General features: G+C 29.2%; 2 protein-coding genes across 9 annotated transcripts; one reads left to right on the plus strand and one right to left on the minus strand.

Annotated features, from left to right (window-relative positions):
* The first annotated feature begins 2349 nt into the window (after nt 1-2349).
* Nucleotides 2350-5031, plus strand: LOC105835082 (cytochrome b5). 2 transcript variants are annotated; one of them, XM_012678047.3, is made up of 4 exons: nt 2356-2762; nt 3898-4026; nt 4210-4292; nt 4646-5031. In XM_012678047.3, the coding sequence occupies exons 1-4, from the start codon at nt 2574-2576 to the stop codon at nt 4683-4685; spliced, it is 441 nt and encodes a 146-aa protein (XP_012533501.2). In that variant the 5' UTR covers nt 2356-2573; the 3' UTR covers nt 4686-5031. The 2 variants fall into 2 exon arrangements, with proteins under 2 accessions (XP_028045907.1, XP_012533501.2); XM_028190106.2 differs by lacking the exon at nt 4646-5031 and having other exon boundaries at nt 2350-2762; nt 4210-4619.
* Nucleotides 4526-20407, minus strand: LOC105835077 (transient receptor potential protein). Of its 7 annotated transcripts, XM_036291303.1 has the most exons (19): nt 20042-20407; nt 18962-19123; nt 17996-18204; nt 16314-16458; nt 15511-15606; nt 15021-15160; nt 14061-14262; nt 13465-13635; nt 11763-11997; nt 11523-11675; nt 10878-11023; nt 10393-10499; nt 10164-10297; nt 9857-9980; nt 9588-9783; nt 9234-9398; nt 8773-8995; nt 7892-8314; nt 5692-6284 (listed from the first exon to the last, which is right to left on the minus strand). In XM_036291303.1, the coding sequence occupies exons 3-19, from the start codon at nt 18148-18150 to the stop codon at nt 5692-5694; spliced, it is 3408 nt and encodes a 1135-aa protein (XP_036147196.1). In that variant the 5' UTR covers nt 18151-18204; nt 18962-19123; nt 20042-20407. The 7 variants fall into 7 exon arrangements, with proteins under 7 accessions (XP_036147201.1, XP_036147200.1, XP_036147196.1 ...); XM_036291306.1 differs by lacking the exon at nt 18962-19123 and having other exon boundaries at nt 17996-18156; XM_036291304.1 differs by lacking the exon at nt 18962-19123.
* Nucleotides 20408-21178: the final 771 nt, after the last annotated feature.

Below are 21178 nucleotides of genomic sequence, written 5' to 3' on the forward strand. Positions count from 1 at the left end.
AACTTGGACGTTAATTATCGGCGGTATCAAAGTAACGAGACATAGAAGCGTCGTTCAAGGCCAGGGCGCTGAGAAAATTATGCAAAAATTCAATATTAGTGACATGCAGAAATTTACAGTTTGCCGATAAGGCAAGATTGGAGTCTGCTTATCGAACGTGTGCGCTTGAATTTTAATAAGACTGACAAAGACAAAGATATGTAGAACACTGATATTTTCTTGTTCGTCTACAAAGCTCTTTTTATTTTGGTATACGCGGTATGGTAGTTTTATATCTATCGATAAAACCGGTAGTTTTGCTTTGAAATTTCTATGCCGTACTAGTACGCCTTTCTTTTTTATCCATGTATATCTATTCGTTTCTATTTTCTTTTTTATCTCCTTCGTTGTTTCAGAAAATATATACGTTTGGCGTCTTGTTTACCATTTCGAAACGCTATCTTGCTCTTCACGTGGCTTCGAATATAATTACATTGCATACGCTTAACAATTAATTTGATGTGCTTAAAATTGTTATTAGGATCGAATACTAACAATTTAAAAGTTAATGAAGCTAAATATAATTAACAATTTTTAATTTAATTTAATTTAAGTAATTTTTAACTTTTAATTGTTTTTAAAATAAATATACGGTTTATAATATATAAATTTAATTTACAAATAAAATATTAAATTTATTTAATAATTCTTATTGTAATTATGTGTTTTGTTATTTAGAGTAATCTAAAAAATTATGAATCTTAATTTTATACAATAAAGTAGTACTTTCCAAAATTAATTTTTAATTTATAACTTAATTTAATGTTAACTCAATTTTACATTAATCCTTTTATGCACAGACTTAGAGGAGATAAATTAATTCTGGTGTAAAGAAAATACAGTTAATTGTTTTTAAAAAAGAAGATATGTAAGTGCATGTATATTGCAAATTGTACAAATTGTAACTTGTACAAATTGTTTTCTTTATACCAATTGATTCCTTGTGTTAAAAATAAAATTATATGTTTTTTTACATAATATATGGTTCTTCTTATTATTATCTTTACATAAAAACGTTAAAAAAATAGAGTTAGTAAGAAATCAATAGCGTTATTCTGCTATTGATTTCTTACTCTATTTTTTAACGTTTTTATGTAAAGATAATAATAAGAAGAACCATATATTATGTAAAAAAACATATAATTTTATTTTTAAAAATGGCAATGACTTTTATGCAATTTTGCAAAGTTGATTTATTTAAAAATTGATTTTATCATTATTTATTCTTTTTCAGAAATTTGACCATACAACTTTGATCTGAAACGAGTTTTTTCTAGTGATCTAGAGTGTGTTTAAGAAATTCAGGAAATTTTTGGAAATTGAAATGAATTATTCTGTGCATCTTTTTAAACAAATATATGTATATGTATAATAGATACACGAGTAAGAAAATTAGAGTACATTAAAAATTGAATATATATATATATATAAATATAGAATATATATATAGAAAGTAATAGAATATGTTAAAATACATATTAAAGCGTGCGGAATATATTTGAAATGTCTATATTGTGCTAAAACCTGCACAGAAACTTTTTTAATCGTTAAAATTGGTATTCATAATTGCATCTCATGTTAAGACCGCGCACTAGCGCCAACTGAGAAAATAAATGTAAATTACAAAGCTACTTCTCTGCACTGTCAGTACATAAATTGTAGTGTATAATATGTTATGCATGTGAAATTGTTGATAAACTATTATTTTGTTTATGTCCCTACTATGTTCATTATATTTTATTCTATTAGTAAATTGCTATTCGATTGTATTCGTGCTATATTCCCAAACTTAAATTTAAAAAAATATGCATTATATACTGTACGTATTGTGTATATGTATACATATTATTGTCTAATATTTTTAATATTATACATATACAACATATACAGTAAAATATTGTACATACATAAAGTTAAGTATGATAGTTCTAATAAAAAATTTTGATGAAATTTCGGTAAAATTTTGTTGAATTTTATGTTTATTCTGGATTATTTTAGTTTCATTAAAATGTGATTTCACCATTTATCAATAATTCAAAAAATTAGTTTTTATAATGTTTTAATTGTCACAGACATGTTGTTATAGACAAATTCTGTATGTTTCATAGGTAATTAGCATTAATTGTTTTTTATCTCTTTTACTTTCTCCTTGTTTTGTTTCTTTTAACGATATTGATAATGTTAATATTATTAAAAAAATATTTTTTTTTATGGAAATATATTTTTCTTTTATATAAGCTACTTTTTAATACATTTGAAAAAACATAAATTAAAATTTATATTTCTACAAATAACTATTAAAAAAATTTATTTATTTAACATTTATTAAGTTAGAAGTTATAATATAAACTTGTTAATTATAGTTATTACTATTAAATCTTAAACGCATCTAATAAATTGACATTTTGCATTGGTTGTATGATCAAATGATAAACTGAAACAGCAGTAGTATAGATTTACAATTATCTATAGATACAATTGATGTCTCTCTAAATTGTGATATACTTATCCGCAACAATCTTTGCGATATCCGCATGTGTTACTTATATCACAGATGCGAATTGATTCTTTCTCTTTTTGTCGCGCAAGTCGGTCAAAGAATGTCCGATTCGGTAATTTGCTATTCGCTTACAGACGTCGCGAAGTGCAACGGCAAGAATGGAACAAGAACATGGATCGTGATCTACGATAACGTTTATGATGTAACGGATTATATGCAACAGGTACACATGCATAAAATTTTAAATTACATATTTTTTTCAAACAAAATTATGTATTATTTTACATAAATCCAATTATCTCATCTATGCATGATAGTATTAAAATGAAGTCAAAAAGTACAATAAATATTTTGTAATATTGTTTTATAATAAAATATATCAAAATAAAATTCAAGAAATTTTACATATTTATTTTTTTCATAACTTTATTTGATTGGTTTTACATACAAAATAATTAGAAGAATTAAATCATATAATAAGAATTTAACTTACTTAAATTTTATCTAAAAAATCTAAAAGATATCGGCAATGTTAATATCATAGAAAATTACAAGTTATAGAAAAAATATAATATTAGTATATAATAATGTATTTCAATATAGTAAACATAATATAATAATATGATAATTATATGTTTAAAAAAATATAAAACAAACTTAAAAATATAAAACAAGTTTATAGAAGAATCAATATTATTAATTTATACTCATTTTCATCTGTGATCGATAATACTGTTTTTAAGACATTTTAGCAATACAAAAATTTACAGAACATATAGAATGTTATTAAAGTCATTATACAATCAAGAAAAGAGGTAATTCTTTTGAAGGAAACAATAAAGTTAAATTAATATTAATAAGTTAATTAAAACAATTAAAATTAAAGATAGATAATAAATTACTTCTATATCAGATTTAAAAAAAATCTACTTTTATGTATGAGGTTCAAAAGATTGTGTAAAATTAGATAATAATATTCTTTATCTTACATTTCATGCTTAAATTTTTGATCTTTAACGTGACCTTGCGCGATATGTACAATAGCAGCTATCTAAAAATATAACAAGAACAATAGAATAGTTTTTCTCAAAAAATACAATTAAAGAAAATAAATTATTAAAATACTATTTTATTTAATTCTTAAAATAATTTTTTGATTTATATTTCTCTCTTTCTCTCTCAATAAACTCTATTTTAAAACACGTTTGACAATTTGTAACGAAAGGTACAATACAGATTTATTCTGATTCGACAAAGAGAAAAGAACCATTACCTACTAGAATTTTAATCATATCTTATATTATATATAATTATGTAGAATAATCTAATATTACATACACATATATATATAATAATAGCATCCCGGTGGTCCAGAATTAATCGAGGAATATGCGGGAAAAGATGCAACGAGTGGATTTGATGATTTCGGACACTCTTTAGATGCCACGAAGATGCTAAAAAAGTATTTAATTGGCGAACTTAAAGATGTAAGCATGAGTTAAAATTACTTAACCAATGAAAATGATCATTAATATCAACATCTACGAAAATCTCATAAAATTGCGTGAAATCAGTTTCCATGAGTATTATGTTGTAAATGACATTCTCTTACATATAATTTGATACATTTTCTGGATATAAAATATGTCGAATATGATGATATATTACAGGAAGATAAAAGAGTCAACAAAAAGAAGAAGTACGCTGTTTCTAACGGACTAAAAGTAGAAGGGGTGGATATACAAAAACGAAGGTGCTTTTTAATCAACAACATTAATGTTATTGAATGTTTGTACTAAAAAGAAGTAAAATTTATTGACTTAATTAAATCTTTAAGTTTAATTAAATTTGATTAAATTTCTTCAGTTCAAGTATTTATATATTTAACTATTTGATATATATATTTAAACTAAAGAAATTTAATCAAGATCAAATATTTAATGTATTTATCGGGAAGCAATGCTTTCTTAAAAACAAGGGTTGTAATGGCACAAAACTTTTTATTATTTAGAAGAAAGTAACTTAATAATATTACTAACAATGTACAGTTAATAGATTAAACAAAATTGCCTTTATTATATTAACTTTGCTATTTTCATATTTCAGAACCTTCTTAGCAGCGATTTGTGGTAAATGTATACGTTGAAAAATTTGCTGTGAATATCGATTGTTGTATTACATTAGATATATAATTTTATTTATTATGTCATCTATCTGACATTTACTGTCTAAATAAGGCATTGTTCGTGACGACGTGCACGATGACATATTAGTGATAAGGATCATCGAAATTAAAAGCCGTCCGCTTATCATTCGTACGTGACAATAGCAAATTATTACGTCCGCGAGTAATTACGTCACGTGTCACCTGCTTATCGTATTCACAAGCATAGTAAATTCTTCGTAATGGAATTTCCAACTTTATATGTAATCTAATCTCATTAATAAAATTTTGTGACTTAAGACAGTCTGCATCGAGAAAAAAAAGTTGTGTTAATTGGAAAAAATACTGAAAATCAAGAAGCTTGACTAAATTAAATATGCAAGTATATTTGAATTAAAGTTCAATTTTCTTTCTTATCATCAGTATATTTCTTTTCAACTAAAATAAGCTTAAATAAGTTGAACAAAGTTAAATTAAGTTCTATTTTATGTTATAAGAAGTACAACGTACAATTAATAAAATGTGTATTTATAATATACATAAAATATTATTGATATTGAGAAATCGATTTAGGGAAAGTGAGACAGTGCATTTAGATGGAATGCATTTATAAATTGATCTAAACATTCGAAGTTGACAATGTATTCTGAGAATCAATATTAAATACCACTTGTCATGTAAAGTTCTGCGAAATTACATTTGTGTTGTACACGAGGAAAGTCCGTCTCGTAATACATGTTAGGAATTATCGAGATTTCACAGGTTAAATATTTTTGTAAAATATTTTCTTTTATTGTTTAAATAACTGATGGATTTTCCAGCAAAAAATTTTAAAATGTAATACGATAGAGCTTGATGCATTATCAGCGCGAGCATATTATTAACAGATACTTAAAACGAACATGAAATTTTATAGAAATGCATATTTTAGTCTAATAAGATATTTAAACATTTGAAATAAAAATAATATGTAAATAATGATGTTTAATTAAATCCAACCTCCCATTACTCGACCAGTTGCTTTTGATTTTCCACGCAATTTAGTAGTTGAAACTGGTAGCATTTCAGGTTTCCCTTCTTTTGCATCAGATCCAGTACATGTTTCTGCTTTAATCTCCCTATCTGTTTCCGAGATCACCTGTACAGTATTATTATTGTTACTCCCCTCCATATTTCCCAATTGTTGACGCTTACTTTCATCTTCCATCATTTCTTTTTTCTTTCGTTCTTCTAATATCTCTTTTTCACTCGCTTCATCTTTCTGTGGTTGTTGTTTTTGCTCATTTTCTTTTTCTTCAACTCTCTTTTCTTGATCAGACATTGTTAATGACGTCGACTGCTTATTGATTTCTTCTCCTACAAGATCCTCAGGTATAGGTGATGGTGCTCTAACTTGAATGGTTTTAACGTCAAGTACTGCCGATTTATCTATGCTGCCGCTGCTTGTAGATTTCAATAGACTTTTTTTAAAAGTTTCATTGGCAGATCGTGGAACTGTATTTGTGCAAGTTTCTGTTATTATAACTTTGCTGTTTCTTCGAGGTGCCTTCTCAGTCTCTTCTTTAGTAGAATTATTTGTATCTGCGTACAAGTGAATATTTAGTTTTTTCATCTTTTTATCTCTTTATATGACAATATATGTAACAAAAATAAGAGACAGATCATTTATTTTAAATAAGTCTAGTTAGAAAAAATTTTCTTGAAAAATCCACAGCTCTTACATAATATTAATAATAAGATATTTTAAAACAATAAATGTAATGTATGTAAAAAAATTTTGAACAATCTCAGAGTAATTCCATTAATTGTGAGAAAACAAGCGTCTTGCATTACGAGAGAAGAGTTATAAACTTAAAAGTGGGATTAGATAATAGGCACAGGTATAAATTTTAATTTCTCAAAAATATAAATCTTGAACAGTATTGTTATAACTAAGGAATTGAATGGATTCAAATGTATGTATGTACTATATACATACCTACACATACATACATCGCGTCGAGCTTTTTATCAATTGATTGAAGCGCCGCAGTTCGAGTTCGTCCGCTGTCTTCAGATCGTCAAAAAGTATGAAACGAGTTGCGCTTGCGAGTCACGTACTTAGTTATTTACTCAAATGACGGCAAGTTGTGATCGATCTTTTGTCAATAAAATGTGCGTTTCGCGAAACTCGCGCGATCGAAAACTATTATTATACTGAACGTTGAATTTGTTTTCTTTCGCTTTTCTGCATTTTCCATGCGAGAATCGCTCTTGAGTGTCCCTAGTTACCTCTGTTGTTCCATGTATGCGTTGCCGCGTGTTAAAAAATCTCACTCTCGTATCTGATTATGGCTAATGCACGCGTTTGAAAAGCATATATACGAATGAAGTAATCTAATGTAGAGACGCATGTTTGACATACTAATGCATGCATGGAAAGCAAGGATTAACTGTTTCAATTCGGCATCCTAACCTCACAATCGATTCACAACCTCACAAAAGATTATCGATTTGCGAATTGCGATTGCAATTGTGACGTGCGCGCAGTAAATCGAAGTGAAGTTGCCGCTGTCGAAACTTTCGACGGATCGACAAAACGCCGCGCGCCGTACGCCGGTACGCCGCGAAGTAGTCTCAAATCGCGACACGTTTAATCGAGAAATACCTATGGCTTGCGCAATTAGTCTTGTATTCGTTAATTGGCGCGCGCGCGAGATTGTGTAAGTGCTATGGAGATTCAGTCGTGAAGGATTTTTAAATTGAAAAATCTGGAGGAGGAATCTAGTCTGGGAGCCATTGGACGACGCGACGCCACGCGGCGAAGTGATTGTGGGGTGAGTCATTATTAATCTAATATCGTTTATTTATTGTTTATTCGCGCGGTATGTACATACTCATCATTTGTGACGCTTGTGACTAGAACAAGAATAGAACGACAGAAAAGCGCGCCAACATTTTTATTATATAAGCGCGCGTTCTGAATACGATTCTTGAATTTTATGGAAAAATTATACATATATAGTTTCAGGATATAAATTAAAAATAGATTTAATTATTATATAGTCTCATTATCTCATTTTTATAATTTTTTATAAAATATAAATAATAAAATTTTTAAATTTTTATCTAAACGTAAGAGAATTTAAAACGTTCAAAGAAATAAAGAAATGGGAAAATTGATAAAAATGAAGAATAAAATTGTTTACCGTTGGGTCGCTCGTCCGGCTTATTTTTGCTGAGCATGAACTTGGCGTAAGCTATCCTAGTAACCGGCGTCAAGTCCGAAAGATTCGGATTATAGTCGAGCAGTCGTTTTGGATCCATGGACGCCAGATCGGAATTGGGCTGGTGTCGCAAGTGGCGACGTAGACTACGCCGGGTTTGACGTTCCACCGCTTCGTTTGTACTCCCGATAGGATCTTCGGGAATGGTGCTTTGTCTCACCACGGCGTTCCAATCTTTCTTAGCGGCACCACTGCCTTTTCGTCCGATCGCTTTCGCGATTTGACTGAATACGTCCTTCGGTTCCTTCTCGCTCTGGATGACAGCCTGCACGATACCCTCTACGATACCGATCTGGAAATCCTTTTGGAGTCGACGTTCCATCACTCTGCCCTTTTTCCCGGGTACTTGAAAATTCATATTTTGTAAGTGCATTCGCTTTTTTTTTAAGCATTATTAGAAGACGAAAATTTGAAGACAAAATATTTTCGATTTGTGTGATCACAAAAGAAAATTAACTTTTTGAGAACAGCATCTTTCTAACAAAGTGACTTATGGAAAAGCTCAGTGATTTCAATTCTGATATCTCATTCTAAAATTAAAAAAAAATGGATCTAATGTGACGGATTAAATTTAAAGAAAAACATGTATCTACTCTAATGTGTTTTCTTCATTTCTCGTCACGTGATCTGAGAGAGAAACTTGAACTTCCTGGTCTCTCGAGATAATGTACCTTATTATTGTCGATCAAACACACACACACACACACACACACACACACACACACACACACACACACACACACACACACACACACACACACACACACACACGCGCGCGCGATAGATTTATTGTAAATACTGACTGTTCGTTTCTTCTTTGTCAAGTGCTGGTGTACACATGCCGTTTTTCCTGAGGATATCAATTAGATCATATCGGAAAGACGAAATGTCCTGGCGAATTTCCCTAACATCGTCCTCCGTAATACCAAATTCATCTCGTTTTGTTTGTTCAGCTGTCACGTAACGACGTATGAGTAAACGCATTATGGTGTCGTGTCTAGCCAAAGCTTTCTCTCGAGACTTTTTCTAAAAATATATATTACAGAAATTTATTATAAAATGTTCAAATTGTTCTCTTCTATGTCAGAGTAACTATTATTAACAATGTATCGAGTATAATTGTAGTAGTGAATCAAATAAGGATATTAGTACCTCTAACTGGGCGTCGTTAAAAAATCTAAAATAGTCAAGTGGAATCAATATTCAAAAAGGAACATGTAGTGATTTTGGAATAGTCTAAAAGAAATCTATAAAAATTATTTACTATAAAGGATCTTGTGGAACGATCATTGCTCCCACATTTAAATAGTTTTTGAAAAGTTTTAGTCGTCGGGATCATATTAAACGGCGGTGGCACAGTATCGCCATCCTCGAAATAACTCATCCATAAATGGCTCCTGGCAAATTTCCATTCTGTGTCAGATCTTTCCTAAAAATGTATCAGTACAATATATCAGTATAGTAAGTACGTAAAATATTATATAAATGTCAATTTTAAAAGATTTAACAAAGAATGTGACGAAAATTAAGTTATAATTTTATTATAAAAACATTTATTGTAAAAATTAATCAGGTAATCTTTATTTATCGACGTGATTCTTAAAAAAATTGATTCTACCGAAATGATTTGATAAGAATTGGACATCATAGCAATCAGCATATTCAACAGCACAATGACGTTAATCACGGAGTAAGAACCGAACATGAGGAGCGCCCAGAATCGCGTGAAGCTCTTAATGCCTGTCAGGTCAAAGGACATTAAGTCGATCATACCGAAACTTGCCCAAAAGAGAGATTGCGACGTCTCGAACAGGCTGAAAGCACGGATCAATTTTTTAAGATTTTTAAGATCTCGTTTAATGAATTGGATATACTTGATTTTCATACTTAGCGAATCTTCTCCATATCGAACAGGCTTTCTCCTGATCGTCGAAATCCGGCAACTCGTCGGACTCGTGATAACATTTTCTTTTTTCTAAATCCGCATAATACCACAGCAATTGATTCATACCTAAAACATGAGTTTAAAACAACACGTTGTTCTACTTTACTTATTTATTTTGTCAAGGGATTGCCAGTCTTGTGTGGAAAGTAAAAGCAAAATGATTTCTCGATTAATATGTGAGACGAGACTCGCGAAATGAACAATGGAATTTCCGCGAGTGAATAAATAATGGGGAGGTGCGTTACTTACCGCAACCAAAGGCGAACAGCACGAGGGTGTAGATGAAAAAGAACTTGATAATGTCTATTATCATTCTCCCGAGGGAAATTTGGAGCGGCCCGAGATGAGGATTCACGCTGAATATATGGACAAGTTTTAAAAAGCTGAAATACACAATATGCATATGACGTACGTCGTTATGAATAATAGTTTTGATCAGACTTTTTTTTTTCTTAGACGTTCTATTTGCAGAAATTACCTAAATATCATTCCAGCCGCGAATGCTCCCTCCGAAAGCAGCATTGGATCGAATGCGTGCCATTGATCTCTTGGATACCAAGGATCTAAACCGCTCCGATATTCTCTCTGTTATAAAGTAGTACAGTTCAACAAAAATTTTTAAGATAGAAATAATTTCTTTGTATATTAAGTATCAAATACATGTATACACGGCAAAAATTTTATAGTGAAAGTTATTGTGGTAAGCGCGCGGATTAAGAAAGAAAATATAAAAATGTTTATTATGTTTTTGCAATCTTTTTTTCTCTTGGTTATATTACAATATAAGTGCTAAAAGAGTTTATATATATATATATATATATATATATATATATATATATATATATAGTTAATTTGCTATAGGGACCAATATTATTTTCGTAATATTTAATTATTAGGATTATTGCATTACATTGCAGGAAGCCATTGCTGTCTTTATTTTTATAAAAATATAATAAAACCTACCTGTACTATCCACCAAGCAGTAACACGCATACTTATCCAGATCACATAAAACATATTTTGAACAAAATCTACGATATTCCAAAGATCAGATACGTATTCAATTAATCCATCTGCCCATAAAGATTTAATTTCATTGATGATTAAACCTACGAATACAGTTTCTTAAAAATAGAGAGAAAATAATTGCTATATAAAAATAATTTTTTGTTATCAACAATTTACGAAAACCACAATAAGAAATTTCTTATCACTAAAATTAATTGTGCGCAAATTCTATACATTAATTTAAATCAAATAAGATCATAACTTTTACATATACATGCACGTACATATACGCGTGTTTTTGTGCATGTATTTCTTGTGTAATTACATGTTGTCTTTACATTAGTTTACCTAATAAGATAATAATAATATTCTGTATATAAAAGTATCAAATTAAGATAATTCAAATATTTCAATATATTTGAGATATTTTATAATTTATATCAAAATATGTTGGAATAAGTATAGATATCGTGCACAATATATTTTGTATTGATTTTTTAAATAATTATACGTATCATTTTAAATAATATTCTTTTAGTATTTTTTTATAATTATTATTTAATATAGAATTATTAAAAATAATTATTTTAATTGCGTTACTTATCACATAGATGACCACGCCTGTCTCAACGAAACCCGGGATGCAACCGCGTTCTCGTTTCTTCCAACCAGCAAGTATCTCTTGCATCCAAGCGTTACCAAATAATTCGATCAACAGATATTCGATTCTTTGTGACGCCATACCGAGTAGCACTTGAAAGAAGCAAATGTTCTATTAAGAGTTATTTTGAAATATAAGGTGACAGAAAGACGTATAAAATAACTGAAAATATGTCGTACTTAAAAAAAAAGCGTACGATGCGGAATGACATATAAATTTGACAAATGGCTTTTTCATAAACAATCCCATTTGTGAAGTAGGAGCCATCATATAAATAGTGCTGTAAATCGGAAACATTGCTCCAAGCTTAGCAACTTCCATTAATTGCGCTACAATGTTTTTCCTTCTAAATCCTGGAAGACCGTCGTACCAGATAGCAGCTAGTAATTGTTGCACGTTCGGATGAGCGACAAACTTCAACAAAATAAATAACAATTATAAATATTACATAAATAATTTATAAGTGTTACATATGAAAAATTAAAATTGTATAATTAAATCTATATAAATAAAAATGTAAAATGTTTGTTCCTCATCTAAGATCTCCGTAAGTTTTTCACCGGTTGCTTTGAAATTTTGACACAACGTTGCATTCGTAACCGGGGGTGTTCTTATGGGGTCTGATTTTGGAAATACGTGTGTTTCAAAAATGATGGCCATAATTTAATTTAAATAATATTTTTTAAATGATATTTTTTTGTAATTTTGACACAACGTTGTATTGAATTTAGTTAGAAGTACGTGAATAAATGAATATTAGATTTATTATTGGTCGTTTCATAAATGCAGGCCTTTAATTTGAGAATGTTTCTTTTAGCGTGTATATGACAATTTAGAATCAATGGCAGGATTTGACATTTTGACACAATGTTGCATTCGAAAACGGGAATGTTCTTATGGGGTTTGATTTTGGATATACCGGTGTTTCAAAAATGATGGCCATAATTTAAGTGTAAAAAATAGTTTTTCATTAATTATTGAAATTTTGACACATTGAGACGGGGAGAGATCGGGAGAGACGGGGAGAGACGGATAGAGACCGTGAGAGACGGGGAGAGACCGGGAGAGACAGAGAGAAACGGGGAGAGACCGGGAGAGACGGGGAGAGACCGGGAGAGACGAGGAAAGACCGGGAGTGACGGGGAGAGACGGGGAGAAACCGGGAGAAATGGGGAGAGACGGGTAGAGACCAGGAGAGACGGGGAGAGACGGGAGAGACCGGGAGAGGCGAAGAATGTTTCTATTGTGTTTAAATTAAGGTAATAAGAAAAATAAAGATGGCTGTTATTTTATTGAAAAAAAAAGAACTTATTTAAAACAGTCTTTTGAATGGATTTCTAAATCCATGGCAGCTTTTAGAAAAAAAAGTTATAAGTACATGAATGAATGAATATTAGATTTATTAAAGCTAGATAAATGCTTATTCAAAAATAAAATAAAAAGAGCAACAGTAAAGCAAGGCTCTTGAAAGTTAAACAACGAAAGCAAAGAAAATTTGAAAAAAACGTAGCATAAGAATAGAGAGCCACAGCAACGCGTGGCAGGGCATAGCTAGTAATATTAATAAAAGTTAATAAAATTAATTTGTGTGTGTGTGTGTGTGTGCGCGCGCGCGCACACACACACACACACAAAACGCAAAATTTTATAATGGAGAATAGTTTTATAAAATTATTAGACGATAACAAGTTAATTTTTTTAAAAAATTAAGCTGAAGAAATTAAACAAGACATTTGATATGTATATATGTATGTACACGTTTCTATCACTATTGCTACTATTATCATTATTTTTATGTTTTCATATTATATATTTCATAAAAATTTTAGAGAGAGATATAAACACATAAAATATATGTTTTATCTTATAGTGTCCACGTACTTGTTTCTGTTTATATTTAATAGCTAGCTTGAGCCGGTCCAAGGTTTGTCTCTCCCCAGGCTCCCAATTCTCACCGGTAGGGTTATAGTTTAACATAATTTCCAATTCGTAAGATGTGCGCGCATGATCCAGCAAGCTGGTTGCAAATTGCTGCGTCTGTTCTCGCATCTCCTGGATTAATGTAAAATTATTTTTAAGACAGACGAATATGTAACGGCCTATTCGAAAAAACATGGATTTATTGAATTTTATCGTTAATTTAGCATTTTGCTTGAAAAATTTATAAACAAAATATATGCGATATACTGAAATTTAGCTGAAATATGTAAGCAGAAATTTTATTTATCAACCAACAAACAACTTGCTGCTATTTGCACCTATTGAAGCAAGTTGTTCAATCGTATTTGCTTACATTTTTTCTTGTTCTTGATCTGTGGATTCGGAGAAATGTATCTGCAATGGTCTGCAGGTTCGGTTTTAAAGAATATCATGCAAAAGATCAAGATTGTAAGTAATATAAATTTCAAATATAATCGTTTAGTGTCTCAAATGATCGCGGGCAGAAAGGACAAAAGAAAAATTAACGAATTAAGTACATTGTATTGGGCGCGAAATTCTTGCTCCATTCTGCTGAGACGGCGCAGTTCCCATGAAAGCTCGAAAGCTGTTAAAAGCGGGTCTCTTGAGGACAGCGCGATTAAAGATGACGAAGTGAGTGCCCGGTACGCATTTATTCGAGATTGCGAATGTCGGAGGCAGTCCTGTTCGCTAGAAGTGACACATTCATCGCAACCACACCTATAATAAAATAGCACTATGTTCTTTTCTTATCTCTAGAAAAAGCTCGTTAGACTTTCTCTCTTTCTCTCTCTCTCTCTGTGCGTGTGTGTGTGTGTGTGTGTGTGTGTGTGTGTGTGTGTGTGTGTGTGTGTGTGTGTGTGTGTGTGTGTGTGTGTGTGTGTGTGTGTGTGTGTGTGTGTGTGTGTGTGTGTGTGTGTGTGTGTGTGCGCGCGCGAGAGAGAGAGAGAGAGAGAGAGAGAGAGAGTATAAAAAATTATTCAATTAACAGCCCCCAAAATTTCCGATTATTGATTACTAATAAAAAATTATTAATAAACATCCAATAAAAAATTGTCGTAATATCATGTTTCTAAATAATTTTATATTTTAAATTTTTATAAAAATTTATAAAAAAATACTTTGTTTAAAATTTTTTTTCGAAAATTATAAAATTGGAAATCTTGAAATGTTTTATATAAACAAAAAATTTTGGAAAAGATATAGACTTTTTTCTCAATATTTCTATAAAATGTTCCAGTATATATTTATATTAAAAAAATCTAGCAAATAAAATTATAAATAAAAAATTATAAAACCACAAAAAATTATAAAAGATTTTTAAACTTAAAATGTATAGAAATTCTGAAATATTATATGAAGAATTCTTATTATAATAAAAATTTTTAGAAGAATCTTATCATGAACTTTGTCAAAAATGTAAAAATAATAATATAATAAAGGCTATCATTACAAAGTACATTTCATCTTTTGTATACCTAGCATCATGAGGTGTTGGAAGAGTCGCACCACGATCTAAGAGCAATTTTAATATTTCATAATTATTTTTGTGAGCTGCTAAAATTAACGGAGTTATATCAGATGTAAAGGACGATGATGAATCTGCAGCTTCCCAACTCTGAAATTAAAGGTTTTTTTTCGTTGTTTTTATTTTTATAATTAATAATTGATTCAATTTTTAGAGGACATCATTAAGAAAATATTAATTGTTACTGTTAATTATTTAGAAATTAATTAAAATTTATATTTATTTAAAGATAATAAATTAATTTTTGAAAACATAATTTTTTGGATAAACATTCAACAATTTTGTATTTTAAATGTGTATTTTAATAGAATAAAAGATTTATATATATATATATATATATATATATATATATATATATATTGTTATTAGAATTATATATAAATATATATAGCTATTAAAGTAAAAAGTATGTGGCAAAATAAAAGCGTTATTGGACTCACGTAAGTTTGCCCTGGCTTGTGTATTTTTTCTTCCCATTGCAGTAAGACTTCCACCGCTTCCACATACTCTTCTTTAATAGCATGCAAAAGTGCATCCTGAAAAATGCGTGAATTCTGCTTTTAAGTGTTTTATGCTTTTAGGCGTTAGGATATAGCTGAGACACTTTGTAATGTATATAATTAATTACATCATTTATAGTGGCCTATGTCATTTCTTACATGATAAAAATTTTTGTTGTAAAATCAATATTTGTCCTATTTTTTTAAACACTGAAGAAAAGTTGTTAACTTGACTAAATTTTCCAAATTGATTAAATTTCTTTGGTAATTATATATTTAATTTAAATGCATAAATATTTAAACAATAAACAATTTAATTAAATTGAAAAATTGAGTTAACTTGACGATTTAGTCTTAGTGTTTTATTTATTATTGATAATTATTGTTGCTTAATATTTATATTTTAATAACATTATATGTTTTAATAACATTAATATACGCTTTAATAATAAATTTATTTTGAATAACGACCGATCGACGTTTAACGTATCTAAATTTGAAATGAATATTTTGAGAACACTTTCTGTAAATGACTGCAAATGATTGCAAATGACCCAAAATTGTGCCTACATAATGATACAAAAAAATGTGCCAGATGCACGGAGCTGTTATTAGCGTATCCCGGTAGACATCGATTACGGTATATCAGCGTAACGCGCATTACCAGCAATAATTAGGGGAGCGGCTCGTCGCGCATGATTTTCATGAGAGACATCGTGCCGTTTCGACCCCACGATATTTACCTTCACTTCAATTCCCAATTTGAGCAGCAGCTTAATAAGCTCGATATTTTCGTTTTCAATAGCGGCTATCAGCGCTGAACGATTTAACGGGTCGACACAATTGATATTCAATATTTCCGGGTGATCTTGATTCTCCTCGATTAATCTGTTCAGCATATTACATAATAATTATCATTTTACTAACATGATATATCTGTCAAACAAGAACATTAAAAAAATTTCTTTGATAAATATAATTAGCTCTTATATATCGCAAAATAATTTTTACCATATTTATTTGAACAAAATTTGCATAATTTGCATACAAATAAATATAAAATATATTTCATGTAAATAAATCTTATTTTTAACTAGTAATGCATTAACCAAAGTTGTCAAAATTACCGGCTGTCTTTGTAACAATTTTTGTCACAACTTATTATTTAAACAAATACAATTAATTAAAGAAGATACTTCTTCAGTAAAAGTATTCTTAACTTAACGTTTTAAAACTTTTGAGGAAATATATTTTTTATAAAAAATGATTAATAAAGACTTATGACGCACATATATATTTATCTTTATTAAATAATAGAATAGCTTATCTATTCAATATTAGTATATTGTTATTGTAGTAAGAATAAGAATAAACATAAGATCCTACATTTTTTCGACTATGATTTAAATTAAAAAATTCTGTAAATTTAAATTACATTCAAATACAATTTACTTAAAATTAATTAAAAAGTAAGACCTTTGTCTCTATTTTTTTTATAATTATACGCCACAAATATTATTTTAAATAGTTGTTTATTTGAAAGTTAATTCCTTTACATTTTTATTAAGAGAGAATTGATTCCAACTTGACCGTGAAGAGTTGCTTATTCATTATCTTGGAATATTCACGTATTTCTAATTTAACCATGCTGATCAAAAGTTTCATGAATATATTATCCTGTGTAATAAATAATGATGAAATTTCTTCTCTGGAAAGACAAAAGTTATATAATTTCTCGATAAGAGCTTTAATTGACTTTGAAATACTGTCAAAGGCATAACCCTCAGTAATCCTCAAAATATTTAGCCGCTAGTTTATTAGGCAATAATTAATAATTTAAACTTTTTTTTATGCGTCTATTATCTTTTTAACTTATTTAATTATTAAGCAAAATATATTCTTAAAATATAATTTTATTGTTCTACTTTTTATAATTAAACATGCAGTAACAATTTGTTAAAATAAATAGGAAATATATCATTTTTATGTCTAATTAATTATTTATTAGTCTTCAAATAAATAAACAAGAATAAAATTTAGAATACTTTGCTATTTTTAAATAATTGTAATATACATAATTATAAAGGATTTAGATATGAAGAATTTATGAACTTTTACTTTTTTATTAAAAAGGAAAAATTAAAAATTGTAGTTCTTATTTTGCATTATAAATTTACTTAAAATTGCATAATTAATGGTATATTAATTTTTCAGAACTTATTCTTTTTGAACTTCTTTATTAATAATTTTTAATAAAAATTATACATTTCTGTAATTATCTAAATATATAATGTTCTTTATAGCTAATTGTATATTTGATCTATATCACGGAAACGAGCGGCGTTCATTTCAGAATTTAGGTTATTTTATGTCTTGCCTAAGATATCCTTAAAGCGGATATTAATGCGAAAAAATGTAGGATTACCTTTTGACAGTAGCACAATCACCTCGTTCTGCGCTAAGCAGGAAATGCTTCTCAACTGGGCTAAGAATATAGTCAGTGGATGCCTCTAACGATTGCACAGAAGGCGGTCTTGCCTCATTTGATAGCAGATCCTGCTGAGACTCCGATGGATTCATTTTGCTCTAACATATCCGAAAAAATGTTTACACACGCTGAACAAGCTGCTAAAGCTGTTAAAATTATAAAACGTCAGTAGTGGAAAAAATTTGAAATAGATTTCATAGAAATATTGATTTAAAAGATGTATCTATAGAAAATGTTATTTGTAACAAATTTAATTAAAATACGATATTTATGTATACATTTTACACATATATACATTTACACACACACACACACACACACACACACACACACACACACACACACACACACACACACACACACACACACACACACACACACACACACACATGTATATTACATTTTAATATTTAAAAGTACAAAATAGATATATAAATAGGCAATAAAAATAAAATAAAAGAAATGTATTTTTTACATAATTTTTTACTATTTCTTTACTATTTTAAAACCTGTCTAAGAAAATAAAAAGTTATAGATAACCAATAAAAAAATAAAGGAAACTTATTTAACCATGACAAAATGTAAAATAAATATTTTAAGTAAATGTGACTATATTATACAGATATCATTGTTTAATATATCAGTATGCCTAAAATTTTACATTTTATGAAAAGTCAATTATTAAAAAATCTTTATAAAATTTTGAAAAAAATTATGTAAATTACACACATTATCAAACACAAATGAACAACTACATTATAAACACATTATAACATTTTTTTTCATAAATTTTTTAGTTTTGAAATTAAAAAATATTTGATAGAAAATGGGTTTTGACATAAAAAATGTTATCGAATTTTTTTCTTGTGAGTTTTTCCGGGTTTTCCGGTCCTAGAGTCTTACCGTATTATCCAGTATTGTATGGTATCGGCATTATCGCTACGGGATACGTGCGGATCGGGTGAGAATCTTTTTTACACAAATTTTTTTCCGTTCTTCGAGAAATCGGCGTTCTTGTAAGCGTCTGGTTTTTAACCCAGAAAACGTATGACCCGTTTTTGAATTCTACATAATATAGCAGAGCATAATGCTAGTAATAAAGGGAATATTGCGTATAATAAATATGTATAATGGTGACTGTTTTTTTGAGTATCAAACATATAAATTCCGCAATTTTAATTAATTTCTACAATATTAGTTTTATTGTAATTATTATTGTAAGAAATCATTGTCATCAATTGAAAAAAAGATATTCTAACACTTAGAATGCTATTTTTAAGATAACTTTTTTGTTTTTTATCAGATAATATTTCTTTAAGTTATAACAAAAAGTAAGCTTTAAAGTGAAAAAAAATTGAAGAAATATAATTTTTTAATTTGATAACTGAGAAATAAAATAAAGTAAATAAAATTCGTAAAGGCAAAATTAAAAAACACATTTAACACTTTATGTTTTCTCTTTGAAATATAAATTTTGGAAAACTATGATTCTTTTACAAAGATATTTAACTTTCCGTGAGAAAATCTGAAGTGCTGAAACTTTTGACCGATATTATATTATTATATTTCTTCTTCAATTCTTTAAAGTTGCTATGTTAAAAAATTGAATTAATTTAAATACAATTTTTTTGTTATGATTATTATTAAATAGTATTAATTTGTTATATTATTACATTTATTAATTTTTTTTACCTTGATTATTTATTTTTATTTTTTAAATTATTATATCTTTTAGCTATATTATAATATTTTGCAAATAGACTTTTATAATATTATTTTTAAAGTTGTCTTTTTTTATTTAATCTGAATTATTTTATTTTATATATAATTATGCTAAATAAATGCACTTTGAAAAAATTATTCCATGAAAACACTCTGAATTTTAATTAATTGAAAAATTGTGTAGGAGAGAGATGTCGTCTTTTTTTCATTATCCCTTTTCGATTCGCACCATTTGGTCCATCAGGAACATACTGTACTTACACGATTTTTTATGTCGATGTTAACATGCTTGCGCGAAAGATGTCAGACGTAGACTGTCACATCTAAGCGTGCGATTCGACGAAACCTTATGACACTGTGTCAGGCGGATTGATCTTGGGGGTGCGGATTAAGTACGAGGGCGAGACACCGCGCGTACTGAAAGAAAAGAACAGCCAGATTCACTGGAGTCTTACCGCATTATCCAGTATTGTATGGCATCGGCATTATCGCTACAGGATACGTGCGAATCGGGCGAGAATCTTTTTCACTTTCCGTCTAATTCTCTAAATAATGGATCGCGAGAGTTTCGTGACGGCCAATAGAGACTAAAGCTCTAAAGCTCGTATGCCGCCAACGTGGTCCGGCTCATACTTCTTCATATTTTCCACCGCCCGCGTGATTATTTGTCTACCTACGACGATGTGGTATCATTTCCGTGTCTAATATGCATTTGTAATAATTCGAGAAACGATTACAGAGAAAAATCATAGGTCTAATCACGCATGCCGTTAAAACGTGGAGCTTTTTTATGTCGCGATATATAAAAATTATATTTGATACATTGCAATATATATATATATATATATATATATATATATATATATATATATATAAAAGAATGTGTACTTATAAATATATGTAATACTTACAAAAGGATGTGCTTACAAACTTAGATTGTAATTATTTTTAAGATATAGATGTATAGATTATACGTTTTATAAATAAATAATTTTATATTACTTTTATTCTATTTTACTTTAAAATTATATTAGATGGAAAATTGTGACTTTTCTCTCTCCTTCCCCCCCCCCCCTCTCTCTCTCTCTCTCTTCTCTCTCTCTCTCTCTCTCTCTCTCTCTCTCTCTCTCTCTCTCTCTCTCTCTCTCTCTCTCTCTCTCTCTCTCTTCTCATCTCCCTCTGTGTGTCTTGTGTGTGGGTGTTGTGTGGGTGTGTGTGTGTGTGTGTGTGTGTGTGTGTGTGTGTGTGTGTGTGTGTGTGTGTGTGTGTGTGTGTGTGTGTGTGTGTTGGGTAGGCAGATACATGACTATGTGTAGATGTGGATGTTACTGTGTGCGTGGGTTTGAATATGTATTTTAAACTTGGTGAATCATGTTGCATTTGATAAATTTTTTAATC

The sequence above is a fragment of the Monomorium pharaonis genome, chromosome 8 (genome assembly GCF_013373865.1).
Source record: "Monomorium pharaonis isolate MP-MQ-018 chromosome 8, ASM1337386v2, whole genome shotgun sequence".
Taxonomy (NCBI): Eukaryota; Metazoa; Arthropoda; class Insecta; order Hymenoptera; family Formicidae; genus Monomorium; species Monomorium pharaonis.

What these genes read in the sequence shown, in the direction of transcription:
- LOC105835077 (XM_036291307.1), bottom strand. Translation starts at nt 18,150, where the DNA reads ATGAATCCATCGGAGTCTCAGCAGGATCTGCTATCAAATGAGGCAAGA. An exon ending in GATTGTGCTACTGTCAAAAG is followed by an intron (nt 16,459 to 17,995) that starts GTAATCCTACAT and finishes TATGCTGAACAG; the next exon opens with ATTAATCGAGGAGAATCAAG. An exon ending in GTTCCACAAGATCCTTTATA is followed by an intron (nt 8,996 to 9,233) that starts GTAAATAATTTT and finishes ATATATTTTTAG; the next exon opens with AAAAAGTCTCGAGAGAAAGC.
- LOC105835082 (XM_028190106.2), top strand. Translation starts at nt 2,574, where the DNA reads ATGTGTTACTTATATCACAGATGCGAATTGATTCTTTCTCTTTTTGTC. An exon ending in TAACGGATTATATGCAACAG is followed by an intron (nt 2,763 to 3,897) that starts GTACACATGCAT and finishes ATATAATAATAG; the next exon opens with CATCCCGGTGGTCCAGAATT. An exon ending in TAATTGGCGAACTTAAAGAT is followed by an intron (nt 4,027 to 4,209) that starts GTAAGCATGAGT and finishes GATATATTACAG; the next exon opens with GAAGATAAAAGAGTCAACAA.